At 34.4% G+C, this 17,148-nt stretch overlaps 1 protein-coding gene across 1 annotated transcript; it reads right to left on the minus strand.

The window, feature by feature from the left end:
• Window positions 1-4,344: 4,344 nt before the first annotated feature.
• On the minus strand, window positions 4,345-15,148 carry LOC11445584 (diacylglycerol kinase 7). The gene is made up of 12 exons (XM_003610150.3): window positions 14,608-15,148; window positions 14,234-14,356; window positions 13,691-13,828; window positions 13,523-13,608; window positions 13,187-13,274; window positions 12,238-12,313; window positions 11,533-11,615; window positions 11,065-11,135; window positions 7,371-7,448; window positions 7,024-7,111; window positions 6,071-6,187; window positions 4,345-4,761 (listed from the first exon to the last, which is right to left on the minus strand). The coding sequence occupies exons 1-12, from the start codon at window positions 14,947-14,949 to the stop codon at window positions 4,603-4,605; spliced, it is 1,449 nt and encodes a 482-aa protein (XP_003610198.1). The 5' UTR covers window positions 14,950-15,148; the 3' UTR covers window positions 4,345-4,602.
• Between the last annotated feature and the right edge of the window lie 2,000 nt (window positions 15,149-17,148).

The raw sequence follows: 17,148 nt of genomic DNA on the forward strand, positions 1-17,148 counted from the left end.
TTATGTAATGCAAGTAACTTATAGAACACCAAATGTTTATGTTGGTTTATTTTTGGTTGCCAATGAATATTTATGTCTACGTCATAATTTATATATGGGGAATGCTAATGCACACCCATTGAAAAAATAGAAGGTGTGTATTAGCAATGTACACCTTTTGTATTTGGACCAAAAACTCACACTTTTCTTTTTAAAAGCCACTAAAATGAATGGGTGTTATGGTAATTTTACCCTTTTCTCTCTCTCTCTTCCTACAATCAATGAATCTCTTTACTCTCTCTGCAATTAAATTTTTTGTTCAACATGGCTTCCTCAAAAAACCATTTCTTTATCCACCAGCCTTCTTATTTACATCCAAAACACCATTGTCTTTCAATAATATAACCAATTTAAGTATGAAAATGTTAACTTTAACTGTATTGCAATGGAAAATTTTAGAGACCAGAACAAATTTCATTGGCCAAAATGCCTTTGTTGAATCGGGACACAATCCAAGTAAAATAATGCTTTTAAAAAACATCTTTGTTCATCTTTTTCCTTTTATTCCAGTTGAAGAAAAAAAGGGATTTACATCATAATCATTTGAAATTGATGTTGTCTTACGGTAGTGATTTGAGCATTGCCGATAAAAAAAAATTGACCAAAGAGATTATATGCAGCGATGAGAGAGACCAGAATGTTGGATGAAAGTGATGATTCATTAATCGTAGGAAGAGACAGGAAAAAAAAGTAAAATTACCATAACACCCGTTCACTTTAGTGGCTTTTAAAAAGAAAAGGGTGGGTTTTTGGTCCAAATACAAAAGGTGTACATTGCTAATACACACTTTCTATTTTTTCAATGGATGTGCATTAGCATTTCCCATATATATATATATATATATCCCATATATTAATTGTGGTGCACTGACCGTGTAAAAGAACTTTACACAGTTAGCCAATAAATTTTTTCAACATAATCCTTTTTAAAAAAAATGTTAATTTATTCAATAAAAGGTAAATTCTGAAGGTGTGCCTCTCCACGTTCTTGTCTTTGTTGTGTCGTTACTCCCCCATTCTTCTCTCTGCTTTTGTTGTTCTTGGCAAGGGTTTATTGTGTTTCATTGATTCAATAAAATAAAATAATAAGCTACCATCTACTATGGAAACAAGGACTACGAATAGAATAAAAGGGAAGAAAACAAAACCAAGACAATATCCTCATATCAATTTTTTAGTTAACACTAAGAGCATAAGGATTTTTAGATCTCCCAACCAAGAGTATTGTAAGAATAAATTTGAAGGATTGTTGCACTGCGTTAACACAACGGTGAACGAAATGGGAACTGGGAAGAGAAGGCAATGGTGCGATAGAAATTTAAGGTGACTATTAATTTTTAATCAAAACATTTTCTTTTAAAAAAAGGATTATGTGGCAAAATGTTATTGGTTGACTGTGTAAAGTTCTTTTACACAGTCAGTGCACCACAATTAAACTCATATAGGAGGCTATTAATTTACATCAACCTAAAGACACTAACAACAACAACCTCTCAAATGTAATATCATACTCTCTGAACCCTAGATTCTTTTTACATTTTGTCCCATCATCCTTTTCTTCACCTCCATGTGTCTGCTTACTCCCCACCACCACCACCACCACCAACAACAACAACAACAGCAACAACCTCTCAAATGTAATATTTACACCAAAAATTCAACCAATCAATACCATCAATCAATAAAAATAAAAATAAAATAATTGGGGATGAATGCCCACCGAATTGAGCAATTAAGCGTGATTTCATGCAACCTTCCAACGGGCCAACAACCTTTAATAATCACCTACAGATTGGAGTAATAAAAAGTGATAGTGATATACTCGTACACCATTAATGACAGGAGCAAACCAAGCTGCAATAGATTCCATATCAAACCTTTCATTGATGGGGTATATTCATATTATTTTGGATTTTTAATCTTCAATCAATGTTCTCGTTAATTTTTTGGAGGCACTATAAAGCTTAAGGGTTAATTTAGTTGTTCTCCGTTAAATTACAGTGAGAAGAGCAGCAACAACAGTTGCTACAGTACCAGCATACAAAACTCAAACTAAAGAGACGACAAGAAGAGAGAGAAAGCCATCGGAAGAGAGAAAGGATGTGTAAGGTGTTGCCGTCATCTGCCACCACCGTCCTTCTCCTTGCTGTCGTCTTTGCCTCCCTCCACCTCTCTCTTAGATCTACCCAAATGAAGAAAAAAAAATATAGTGCGGAGGGATTATAGTAAGATCCGTGTTCTTCATCAATCTAGTGGTAAAATCCTACCGTGGGAGACCTATTTAGGTCTCCTATCGGAAACGGCGCCTATGTTTTATAGCTTAAGCATGTGTCATTGTCGTTTTTGTTTCTTTTTTTAAGGATCTTAATTAAGATAGTTACAAAACTACCCTTCTATTTAAATTTAATTAGAATAGAAACAAAAGGATGTTTTAGTAAAATATAAGTGGGTATAGCTTTCTAATTTACACCTTCGTGTTTTTAGATGGATGTAAATTAACAGCCCCATATATATATATGAGACAGGATCCGTTGACACCAGGTGTCAACGGATTCGTTGACACTAAATCTCAACCGTCTATTTTATTTTATCAAAGGCTCACATGTTTCTATATGATGTGTATCCTTTCCCCCAATTACAAACAATTATTTTATTAAATCGTTGAAAATTGTACTTGAAAACACCGATGATACTCTTCTCTTTAGACAAATTGTTACCATGTACCCCCACACCCATTAGTATGATTTCTTGTCTGCGTCTCTATTCCCTCTTAATTAATTCAATGTATGGATTGCAACCGGAGAGAAAGTAATGAAAACGATCTCAATTAGAGAAGGGAGTCAGCCTAGGAAAATTGCAAATCTTCGTAAAATCCTAGTTTTAATTTGGGGCTTTTTGGTTTAATTTTCAATTCGTATATGAACCTTGGTATTGGAATCGCTGTCATGAATCCAGGAACCAGCCTTTGGCATATAATTGGAAGCATGTGATATTTCCATTCAACCGCAAAGAGACAAATAATTGGAAGCATAAGCATGATAAGATAATAATTACATATGTAGGATTGCTGCAAATTCTATACGTACAGGAAAAAGCAACAAGAGGTGCGATAATCGTATACGCAAGAGGAAGAATGAGCTAGTTTAGAAATTATTAGGAGCCTTTGATCAAATAAAATAGATGGTTGAGATTTAGTGTCAACGAATCGGAATCCGTTGACACCAGCTGTTAACGAATTCGTTGATACCAAATCTCAACCGTCTATCTCATTTAATCAAAAGACTCATATTATTTCACATCTCTATCTGGTGAGTATCTTTTACATCAATCACATACTATTTTTTTTTTCGACGGTTCCAGAGACAATTTATTGTCAATTAATGTTCCAATTAATTTGGTGTAATTTCTTCCGCTGCCACACATCCTCTTAGTTTATAGCTCATACAGGATAATTTATTCCAAATTGATGAAAACAATTGTAAATGGAGAAGAAGGTATTGAATCCAAGATTGACAATTGAGTTTTTGAAATTTTATTCCAATTTCATAACTATCCCTAAGTAATAGAATTCCCAAATTCATACCCTAAAATATATTGAGATGGAGAAGAAGACATAATTTTTATTTGGAACATTGATCGATGGTAGAGAGGGGAAATCTGACCGACAACAATAAGAAAGAGGAGAGAGAGATAACAAAGAACACTTAAGCTAAAAATGGTGTGATGCAAAAATATGGTTAGAAAAGATCCAGAGAAGTAATGACCATGTAAGATTTTAAGTAAATAAATGAGCCTTTTGATTAAATGAAATAGATGGTTGAAATTTGGTGTCAACGAATCCGTTGACACCTGGTGTCAATAGATTATAACTCTATAAAATACGTGTTACAGAACCAAATTTCAGGAGTATTCTCCCGTGCATGTCCCACGGGTCTCTTGACTAGTTAATCACATGCATTTTGGATCCTCTCATTACTCTATCTCTCTCTTAATCTTAATCCCTCTCGTTATTATTTTTTTATTTTTTAATGAAGAGATAAAATATGATTAAGAGGGTAATAGAGAGTCGGAAGAGGGAAGGAGAGAAATTGGGAGATGATTCAAGAAATGAGCTTATACAATATAAGGCATCTGACAATAGTTAAGCCTCATCAAACAGAGCTTAATCTACGGATATAGTCGTAACCATGTAAGCCCTCATCAAACAGAGCTTAATCTACGGATATAGTCATAAACATGTAAGCTCTCTTCAACCGTTTCATTTTAAGTCAATTCCACGAATAGCTGGTAATGTAACTCGCTCCAAAGACGATGAAAACAAGATTTCCTTATCAAAGTAAAAAAATAAGATCTTTTTACAATAATAATTAATTCCGTAAAAAAAAATGAGCATCAATACCCAGGATAACATATAATACACATGCCTTCCACGAAAACCATCTATGGAAACCATCAAAGAATTACTCTCCCCTATTCATAAGCTGCTACTATAATTTTCACAATAACACAGCAAAAGGGGAAGATTCGTAGTTTCAAATTTTTCATGTAAAGGTGAGCCCATACCTAAGATCCATCAACCACAAGTGACTGGAAAGGCTCCCTCTTTATCTCCACGAATGTCGAGAAGTCCTTGCTTAATGGCTGTTTCCAGGGTTCTCCATCCATTTGCAAATAGGCATTTTTCCACCCTCCACCTCTGAGTTCCAATCGAATAGCTGCTGCCTGAAAGATGTAAACAGAAGTTCAGCATTCAGAGATAGTTATTTCACAAAGTCAAGTGTTTGCGATAGGATACTAGACATGGTCCATATCTTTAACAGAAGTTCATCTTTATTATATATTTCAAATATAATATCTTTACTAAGGCCCATATCTAGTATCCTATCATAATCTATCAGCATCTACAAGAAAGTGAAGATGATCAACACAAACGCTAATTGGAAAGGATTTTTAAATCAAAAATTGAGAAATGGCAAAATTGTCCATGCGGTCCTTAACTTAATTTCAGATAATGTTTTCGTCCTTTATCTTCTTTTTTTTCTTCCCATTTTACTCCTTTATGTTTTTAAATGTTGGCATTGTTATCCTTTTATACATAAAAAATCTAAAAACCTAGCAAACTCATCCCGAAACCCAGAAAACTCATAAATAAACATAGACCTTCATACAAAATCCAGATTTCATTCCTTGTGGGTAATAACAGAACCCCAAAAATTGTAAGATTCACACATATTAGCTCTCAATTGCTTCTGCTCTCTCTATTGGTCCCACAATCTACACACCCAGTCTCAATGGGGTTCTACTTTTATTTTCCCCTTCCCACTGATTTCTTTGAAGTGTTAGAAGTAGGGCGGAAAATAAAAAAGGATAACATTGTGTGGTTGGATTAAAAGCTATTGGTGAAAACTAGGGCAGGAAATAAACCAAAGAGTAAAGGCTGGATTTGAGAAAACCAGGTTGAAGATGAAGACAATTTTTTGGAATTTTTTTCAGGTTGAAGATTTTAGTTTATGGGTTGTTGGAAAACCAAGTGTTGGTGCCAAAGGGATTCTAGAAACCAAGTGTTGGTACCAAAGCTCTCTGATTCGGCATTAGATCGTATTTGAGGATTGAACCAAAGGGGTACCACAATTGTTTGTTTTCCTTTGCCCAACATAACGAAAATAACAAAGATCGAGATTGGAGACAATGAAGAAGAAGTTTCTGCATTTCTGGGATTTTTTATGAAGATAAGAGTTTTTTGTGGTTTTTGATAACTTTTGTGGGGTTTTGGATTTTTTTTTAAAAAAGGACAACGACGTTGACATCTAAAAACGTAAAGGATCAAATCGGGAAAAAAAAAAGACAAAGGACTGAAACATTACCTGAAATTAGGTTAACGTGAAATTAACTTAAGGGATCAAATGAGCAATTTTACCTTTTAAGTAATTATTAAGAAGTGTCCACTCTCATACACCAGCAGTGATGGAATCATCTGAGCATTTGAGAATCAGGCAATCTACCTTAAAACACAATCAATAAACTATGGTACCTGAGCAATGTGCTTCGCAGTGATCAAATCAACCATGACAAACGATGCATGCCATCCTTGCTTTAGACCAAATATTTCCAAGCGCCCATCGGCGACATCAGCTTCAACAAAGCCTTTCTGGAAGTACATCAAAAAGATTATTCAGTCAAACATTGTTAAATTTGAATAACACTATAAATGTCACTGAGTAACACATTATACATGTACACAATAATTGGATATTCCTAGAAATTTAAAACGAGAGAGTAGACATAGCACTGAGTAGCGCAAAGAGAAGGTAGTTGAAACTTGAATATCCACATTCATACACCTGAATTTCTGTGTGCAGACAGACAGAAACCCATTGTCTACGTTTTTAGTCAAATAAAATAATAAAACGTATTTTTCATTGACTAGACATCGTTAAAATATTGTCAAAGCTTGAGTAAGGTTTTGTTTACAAATAGAGTGAATTGATATTTGAATACTGTGTCTCTGCTCCTTTTGTTTTAATTTAGGTGTTTTATGCTTGATCTCTTTCAGCTATATTATTTTAGCCTAATGTTGCCCCATACATTGCACAGATATCTATTACAAGTTTTTTTACAAACTAAAATCTTAATACTAAATTAACTATAAAATAAACAACATTAACTAAAGTGTAAACTTAAATTTGAAAATTATTAAAAAAATCATTTAAATCTTAAATATAAACGAATTAAACATACTGTTTGGGCCGGGAAATAAGTAAATTAGTACTCAGACTCAGACCAGGATATATACCCACAAAAGTTTGTGGAAAATAACTCAGGCATAGACTGTAGGACCCATTTGATGGGTAAGAATCCTAGTAATCATGAGTAATTTTAACAGGTACCCCTTTATATGGGTTCAATTATTATCCCCACATGAGTAGGATAGCTTTCAAATTATCACTTCAACCAGTATTATCTCAAGCTACACAAAGGCAATACCTTCTCTAAATATTCGGGTTTTGGTTTACCCCATGGGTTTCTTCCACTTCCATAGCTATGAAGATTCAAAGCAACTATTGCCCTCACACTGAAAGGAATCAACAAACATTATAAAACCAAAAACTTCACAAAAGATATTGCCACTCTATTACATTCATTAGGCAGTAAACTAAAAAATTTAGAATTGCAGAATTAAAACAGGAAGCCAAAACCATGAGTAATGAAGAAATGCACAATTTCTAACAGCTATAACATGGTAAAAAGGTAATAATGCTAGTTTGGAAAATTAATTTGTTTACCAGTCGATAATAAAGAACAGAAACTATGCTTTAGGATAAGAAACATACCTTTTAGGAATTGCAACTTGCTCCCACTCTGAGCTACTAACCCTTTTGATATGCATCCGCAAAATATTTCTTAGTCCCCTAATATCAGAAAGGATGTTTATGAATATAGTGAGGATATTCTAAGTAAAGTAATTACAGCCATTGTCCTTATTATCCAAAATACAGAAATCATCCATATAGGAAAAAGTTTTTTTAAGGCAAAAGATACACGTTTTAAAAAAAAAAAACAAAATGGCATGCAAAGGCAAATGAGAGTCATCCCAACTATGTTGGCACCACTCTCATTAACCTGCAAATGTACCACAATATATACATAAAAAAAAATTAGAAAAGGTACAAAAAGTACGGGGACATGAACCCAAACCACAAGAAAAAGAAAATACTTAAAATCTATAAATTAGACAAATCATTCATAATTCTTAAAGCAAAAATACACATCAAAAAAGTGAAAACACACATGAGGAACCGTATAAAGGATAAAAGAATATTCATATTAGGGAGATGCTAACAAGTGCCCCCGAGGCACTCTTTAAGAAGTGGCAAGTATTTTTGAAAACGTGTGTATTCAATGCATTGGAAATCGAAATATTTGAATTTTTTAAAGAATAATTTCTTATTTTGGAACGCTTAAAGAGTGCCCTGGGGGCACTCGTTAGCAAGACTCTTCATATTAAATGGTAAATCCATGTCAGTTAGAACCATACCAAAAGTTTTATGACAACTATCATCCCGGTTACTATATCCCAAATCCTCTTACAAGAAGAAAATGAACAATTTCCCTGGAGGTAAATTTGATCTTCTCTAATGACAACAAACATCATCATTCTGGATTTAACCATATAATTTTTTCTATTAAGGTTTGATGTGAATTTACCAACAATGAGACTGCACGCAATATGCTAAAGAACCCATCTGTCAATTCACACAGTGTTGAAATTTGGGGCCTAAGTCATCCTTACAAAACTGGCTTGTAAGGTGACGAGTGTCTCCTCTTTATAAACTCTTCTCAAGAGTCTTATCTATTCTATGTGGGACTAAATCCACCCCCTCAAAGCCAACACAATGAAGGTGTTGGAGGCTGCAATGAAGGCAAACCAAAGGCCGCAATTTAGGCGACTAGGGGTGGACCGCAATAAAGGCGGAATTACCAACACATAGAAATGGGTTTCAACATATCTCAAATCCTCTTAAAAGAAGAAAATGAAAGATTACCCTGAAGATAAATTTGATAATGATAACATATGTCATCTTTCTGGACTTAAACCATATCATTTTCACAATTAAGAATTTATGTGAATCCTACCATAAATGGCATAACACTGCATGCTATATGCTAAAGAAACCATCTCTTTAGCCACTTGGAAATAGGTTTCAACATAAACTAATCTTTCTGCAGGCTAACACTAAATCATTTGCCGTTGGAACACTGGACAGAAAAACACTATGGGAGATGCAGACCCCACAGGTCAAACTGCAAAGATGACAATGTACATCTCATTTATTTTTGGAAACCTAGTCAACTACTTACAATGCTTATTATTTTTTGCAGATTATCAAACCCGAGTTGCTGAGAATTATATTAATATCCAGCCAGGTACAAATCCTCTGAAAAGAAGCAAAATGATCAAATGGCTAGAAAGTAAATTTGATCTTCTCTGATATAACCATAAATATTTCTTGATTTAACCATAAATATTTCTCAATTAAAACTTTCTTTGGAACTACCGTAAAAAGCACTGCATGCGATATTTTAAAGAAACCATTTCTTCAGTCACATGGAAATGAATTTCAGCATAACTTCTATTGAAAATCCAAGTTAATCTTTCATATCTACAAATGAAGATAACTTGTACTGCATCCAACCATGCTGAAATCCCTAGTGAGAAACTGCAGATCACTGGTTTGTTGCCATAACTTTAACAATGTCTTAGTTTCTTCTTCACAAACTAAGAAACAATGATCGTGTAGGATACAGAAGAGGATACAAGTCAAATTGACAATACTAGAAGACTAGAATGCGATTCAATTTGGACAGGAAATACTAATTTATCAGTCCAAAGTGGATACCATTAGTCACAAGTTTGTTGTCCCGTGCTTAATAGTGTAGATATTTCTATAGCACTGTAAGTTCAAATCATGTGAAGTTAAACAGATGATCCATAACTACTTAATGTGTCAGTAAAAAAGTTATTTCAGAGATATAAGAGTACTAGAAAGAAGAGACCTTTTCTCACCTCATATTTCTGATTCTTATACAATAAGAAAAGGAGACCGATCTAGGTGCACAAATTACATAATCTTTTTTTTATTACAAGCAAAATCTGGTACAATCCCTTTTCGAGCAAGCAAAAAGCTCTCCCAAGAAATTGGGGAAGGAATGAAACCCCTTTTCGAGCAAGCAAAATGCTCCCCCAAGAAATTGAGGGAGTGAAATGGAAAAATTAAATTGTATCAATTCTTCTCTGCCATTATTGATTATTGTTGGAAATTCTGCCTTAATTGCGGTCCGCCCCTAGTCGCCTAAATTGCGACCTTCGGTTAGCCTTAATTGCAGCCTCCAACACCTTCATTGTGTAATTTGTGTTGGCTTTGAGGGGGTGGATTTAGTCCCATATCGGATAGATAGTACTCTTGAGAAGAGTTTATAAAGAGGAGGAACTCCTCAGCTTACAAGCCGGTTTTGTAAGGATGATTTAGGCCCCAAATTTCAACATGGTATCAGAGCCTATCCTAGATCTATCGCTGGGCTTCCCGCATCGTCCACGCTTCAGGCCCATTGGGCCGGGCTGAAGCGTGAGGGGAGGTGTTGGAAATTCCGCCTTAATTGCGGTCCGCCCCTAGTCGCCTAAATTGTGACCTTCGGTTAGCCTTAATTGCAGCCTCCAACACCTTCATTGTGTTGGCTTTGAGGGGGTGGATTTAGTCCCACATCGGATAGATAGTACTCTTGAGAAGAGTTTATAAAGAGGAGGCACTCCTCACCTTACAAGCCGGTTTTGTAAGGATGAGTTAGGCCCCAAATTTCAACAATTATCAACACCGATGTTAAATATCTACAAGGTATTCCTATGATTGTGGATCATGACCCAAGCGGCTGCAGCACGGATTGACAGATTAAATATCTACAAGGTATTCCTATGATTGTGGATCATGACCCAAGCGGCTGCAGCACGGATTGACAGATTGAAAGGGGAATCTAATGACAAAGTACGTAAATTGACAGATTGGCATATCCCCCAAGAAATTGAGGGAGTGAAATGGAAAAATTAAACTGTATCGATTCTTCTCGGCCATTATTAATTAATTATCAACACCGATGTTAAATATCTACAAGGTATGTGGATCACGACCCAAGCGGCTGCATCACAGATTGAAAGGGGAATCTAATGACAAAATTCGTAAATTGACAGATTGTCATATCCCCCGAGAAATTGAGAGAAATTAAACTGTATCAATTCTTCTCTGCCATTATTAATTATCACCACCGATGTTAAATATCTACAAGGTATTCCTATGATCGTAGATCATGACCTAAGCAGCTGCATCACGGATTGACAGATTGAAAGGAGAATCTAATGACAAAATACGTATCTACTTCACGTAAGGTGAAAAAACAAGCAAAATTCATCATGATAACTTTTTTCCTTTTCAGATTTATCGCAGGGATAAAACTACTTTAGTTGGCAGGTCTTACCTTAGACCTGGATCACTTGTACAAGGTGTGAAAAACCAGCCCTGAGTACAACTGTAACCAGAATAAATAATCTGCAGCCAAAAAGAAATCTTTTATTGAATAAAATTATATCATTTGAGGAGACTTCATAGCTATCTGACTTTTAACACCAATATCAAAATGTTTGTGGTAACCAAGTTCACTGAAAAATATAAAGATGCTAAATTCATGGGTACCTTGGAGTTTGGTTGGGTACCGGTACCCCGTAGGCAAAATTTGGTTAACTTCTGAATTTATTTTAATATAAATTAATATAAAAATATGACATGGCGTTCAATGATTGGATAATGGGTACATACCCAACCAAACTCCATGGGTACCATTGTGTTCACCTATGAAGATTGCTGGCTCAAAAATGTAACATTAAATAAACTAAAGCAACCAAGATAACCGAATAAAAGACATCCAATTGCTCCAATGATCAAATACCTTGTTTGCAATTGGACCACTTGCAAGGTAGGGTTTTTCATCGCGTAGACGATGGAAGCCATAAGCCACTTGTGCATCCATTCCTGTAAAATATAGCGACAAATTCTAAGACTGCTCAGAAATACAGATTGAAGATATACATTTGAGGCATCTAAATAGATTTCCATCCAAAATTGACACTCTAAGCCTAGAAAACTTGTCACATTCTAAGTGTCTTCATGATACATAAACTCTCACTTATACACAAAAGCCGGAGAGGGAAACCAAAATAACAAAATCTAAGGTACAAGGAATCCCCATTTCAATTCAATGAGGAAATCCCAAAGGCCGTCATGCCACAGCTTGCTTGAACTTCTGAAGCTGATGTTGCAAAAAATATTTTAGGCCCCAAAAGCTAAACACTGGAGACGAAAAAATATGTCGTGTAAAAAAAGGATGAAAAATTTGTGCAGCAAGTATGATAAACCAGTAACTCCATTCTTGAAGTACTCTCCACGATACATGATTACCAGGCATAGAGTAATTTGTCTTCAAAACAATGTTTTATGGAATTAACATACGGTATACTCATCATGTATAGAAACTTCATTCTCGAATCTCTATGATTATTCTAAACTACCATCTAAGGCATCAAAATAGACATGATGATATAAACTCACGGATATCCATTTTAGGCAACAACACTGAATGTATAGATCAAAGTACCTATGCTGAAGTAATTATAGTACACGCCTTCATAACTTTTAACTTTATCAGGCAGTTCTCCCTCAATTTCTATGCCCTGTGTACAAAAAAAAAAAAAACTCCATATAAAATAGTACAACACAAAAGGCAAATAATTGAATGAATTTTTTTTAAAACTAATTGTAAAAGCGGCATATAGACTCAAATACTTTGACACCTGTTACAAACTAAACACTGCATTTTAGCCAGTTGAGTGTACTGGAAACAACAATTCAGAACCCAAAAATGAAATGCGCAAGAATTTAATATACACAGGTAAATAAACAGATAAATATATAAATAAAATAAGTGCGATTATCAATCTATTACATAGTCAATATGTCAACTTAAATTGCACAAACCATAACAAAGTGTTGCTTATTAATTTATTAGTTTTTCAAGTTAGCACTTGCTTTGAAAATGACATATGTATATCAAAGAAACTGATGAGTTATCCCACGATGGATCAGTTCATGACTTGAACTGAAACCTCAGGAAGAAATGTCTTAAAATAACTTTGTAGCAGTTCAACATCATTGTGCTTATTGCCAGACACTATATTTTACATTTTAACTTGTATAACCATGAGAGAATAATTTTGAGGAAAAAGAAGAAGCCCAAACACAACCATGGCACTCCAAAAAAAATTATAGTATAAAACTGGAATATGAGTTAAGCCATCATAAACATATATAATAGAACCTACAATCAAGTGTCAGTGGTGGTAAGTATTCCTGAGCCATGGCTTCATGAAAAACTTTACACATCACCAGACTACCATTGACCTGATCATTTGCTACCTGTGTATGAGGTATATGCATTTGGACCCAAATTTCTAGGTTCAAGCATACGCTGCCATTACAAAAGAATTCTAACCAGTTCATACTACAGTGCTAAAATAAACTAATGACATTAAAACCAAACCCACAACCTGATCAAGAGTGAACTCTTCTGCTTGCTTCAAACAATATGGTGGTTTAACGGTTGTGCTTTCAGGCATTGAAATGGAAAGTCGCCAACTACATTAAAAAGAAAGAAAAAAAAAATACACAAGATTTATATATGAATTGCATAGCAACCAGAACTAATTATATCCCCTTATAAATCAAAATTCTATAAATATACAGAGGCCTATCTATGTGGACATGGAAGTTGCAAAGAGAATTTTTAATTTACTGTCCTCATATTTTCCATGAAACTGCTAAGGACTAACGCCGAACGCCAAATCCATTTAATAAACTCGGTAAACAAAAAACACATACCATACCTATCCAACCGATGAACTGACCCAACACTAGCCTTTTGAAGAGTTCTTTTGATTGCTGACTTCCAAGCAAAAGGAAATGAACCACCCTGATAAAGATCAAAAAAAGATAAGGAGCATAGTAGATGCAACATGCATTTAACCACCAATTCCAAGCATATGCATGCTTACCCAGTTAAAACTCCTAGACAGATCATTTCCTGTCCCAAGTGGTACGATCCCAACCGGAGGAACTGGCTCTCGGCCTAGCTGGCGAAGTTCTGTAAGACATCCTAACACCCAGCCAACTGTACCATCACCTCCAGCAACCTGTCCAATCAACCAGTTTCCTTCATCCAATTTAACTTCTATAATAGTAATAGATGCTTGATATCTAATATTTGAACTCATCACATACTAACAGAGTAACGCATGTTGCAGTTAACTATCATCTCTGACATTCAATCCCATTTTTTCAATTTAAAATAACTACATACCATTCCCTTGTGAATCATACTTCATCTTTCTAATTATAATAACTACCCATTTTTCTTAATTAAGCATGCACAACAAACAGGAAGAGAGCAAACTCAGAAACAAAGTTTTGTCGCTAAAATTACTGATAATTCGACGAACAAGAATATCAGTAACTTATGCAATGTAATTATATATATATATATATATACTGTACAGTGTAAACTGTATTTTACACTGCCACTGCTCCTATAAACATACCATAACCCTGAGTTTTTCACGAGTTTCTTTAGCACAAGAATCACCTAGACCAGCTAACATCTCCAAACAAGCCAATCCATACAATACAAATTCATGAGGCTTCACATCAGCTAGATCAAAAACCTGCAAAATTCAACATAACATCCATCACAACATCATAAAACCTAACAAATTTCATGAAAAACAAAAATTGAACAACAAAAACACATGCGGCAGCAATTCACAAATTGAACTTCAATCAATCCTTGAAAACAACACTTATCATCACTAATTTCATAATCTCCTTAGCTAGATCCAAGAACAACAACTACAATTTCACGATCAACTCTGTTGACTGACAGAAATTGAAATTACAGAGCAAGAGCGAGGAGTACCTGTTCTTCACTCATGAGTTGCTGGAGTCTTTCTTTAAGAGCAGGACCATGCCGGCCGCCGCTACGAGCATTGATGAAAACAACCATAGGAGAAGTCGGAGCAGCGGAGTCTTCTCCTTCAGCGCGATTCCGGTAAAGAGTTTCTCCGGCGGAAGGATCTTGAAGACGAATGGAATCACGCATTGCAAAGCGAAGATACTGTGGCAAAGTAAGCTGCTTCTTCAAGTCTTCTTTGTCAATACGCATGCCGGAGAGACCGCAGCCGCGAATTGATTCAACGAGTGATGAACGAACTTGTATCTTCTTTGAATCTTCCGTCGTTGATGATGGCGATGATTCCATTTTTTATTTTTTTGTTTGAAGATGAATCTTCTGTGGTGCTGTGTTGGTGTTGGTGTTGGTTCTTTTCTGCGGGAGAAAGCAAATAAAACCACTTGGGGACAAAAAGTTTAAATAGAAAAAATGGGGAAATAAAAATAATAATAAAGGAGAATAATGAATGAAGGAAGGAATCAACGAACAATATGTGTGGGTCTGAACTGGAAAGAGTCCCCCTGTCTGACTCTGACTATTATATATATATATATATATATATATAGCGCTGTCTTAATTTTATAAGACTGCTGTAGCCTATAGTGGCACGAGGAGAAGATGGAAAGTCCAATTGTGGAAAATGGAGAGGGTTAAAGGAGGGGTTTTTACTTAGACCTTTTCTAAATACTAGACTCTTGACCCGTGCTTTCTAGATACTAGATTCTTGACCCGTGCGGTAATACTGTGTAGAAGTTAATCAAATCAGTCGCATTAATGTAAATATATATAGTTAATAGAAATTTTAGAACAATTTAAAAATATGTTCCCTTCTAAGACAACAATAGGAACAAAATTAAATGGTAGCATACATAACAAAAAGGTTTGAACATTAATCATCAAGATACATTACGAAAGACTTCGTGATAAACAACATTTGAGGTTGTATTAGTGTTCTCTCCATCTCCATCAACGATTAGTAGTTTCAAACCTTGTTTATAATTAGACATGAATTGTTTCCTCTAAATTATAGCAGATATGACATAATAAGTCTGCTTACCATTTGTGACATCAGATAATGGATTTCTTTTTGAAGAATTGTTGCATTTATGCCCAAGCTCAACTGATGTTCTTGCAATTTTGGTGTGTTTGTTTGGTGGTTCCATTTTACTTTCTTAACATCAACCCAATTTGCTCAATTGTTTTCACATCTATACTGACTGAAAACTAAATTAATAATCAATTTGTGTGTTCATCAAATGCAAGATGTTGTATCGAGAAAATCTCTACATTTAATATCACTATCAGTGGTGTATGAGATTTGAAAGCTAAACTAAAATTTAAGACTATAGAGATGCATGATTTCTGTTTAAAAAAAAAAAAAAAAAAACTATTTCAATTCCCTCTATATCATAAATGTTGGTGCGCCTGAAATGCTAAAAAATGGGTTGTTATGAGTTTTGAAAGATAGACTAAAACTTAAGGCTATAGAGATGCATAATTTCAGCCATAAATCAAAATTATATCAATTCCCCCTATATCATAAATGTTGGTGCGTCATCCATGCCAAAAAATGGACTTTTATGATATTTGAAAGCTAAACTAAAACTTAAGACTAAGATGCATGATTTCAGCCCTAAATCAATGCGTCATCCATACCAAAAAATGGATTTTTATGAGATTTGAAAGCTAAACTAAAACTTAAGACTAAGATCATGATTTCAGCCCTAAATCAAAACAGACTTTCAATTCCCTCTATGTCATAAATATTGGTGCGCCAGATATGCCTAAAAATGGGTTGCCAATAATGATGGAATAAACACATAAAAGGCAAGTCAACCTATATGCATTTAAGAAAAACTAACAAATAATATCATTTATTTATTCTTTGTCTGCTTTTAATAGCGTTTAATCATATCTGAAGAATTAAATGATATTATTGGCAATTTAATACTCATGTCATTAGCCTGGTATATATTCACTTGCACGTTTTTTAATATAACTACATATATGTTATTAATTTTTAAAAAACGTGCAACACTTATTTTTTATTTTTTTCAATATGACCTGTGAGAAAAAATTATAAATGCAGTTAAGTAGAACCGGTAGTGTCGATGACACGCATGCAATAGGATTATTATATTTGGCAACGCAACAGCATAAATTGAAATTCAGGTGAATATTGAAGAAAAAAAAGGATAATATCTTAAAATATATTTAAAAAATTATTATATTAAGGAAACCATTCTTATAATTTAAAAAAAAAATCCGTAGGCATGAACTTTGTTGTTAAAAAAAATATAGAATGATAAGTTACATTATTGTTTTAAAAATATTATGACTTTTGTGTTGTATCGTCGCTATAGTAATGACACCATGCTATGAAGCTTAATTAGAAATTTTAAACGGCATGAAGTTTGTGTTAACAAAAAGGTAGAATAATGACTTGCATCAATAAAATAGAAATTTCGTTGCAATAGATAAAAGTCTATAATAGTTGAAAACAATGAA

This window comes from Medicago truncatula, chromosome 4, assembly GCF_003473485.1.
Source record: "Medicago truncatula cultivar Jemalong A17 chromosome 4, MtrunA17r5.0-ANR, whole genome shotgun sequence".
NCBI lineage: Eukaryota > Viridiplantae > Streptophyta > Magnoliopsida > Fabales > Fabaceae > Medicago > Medicago truncatula.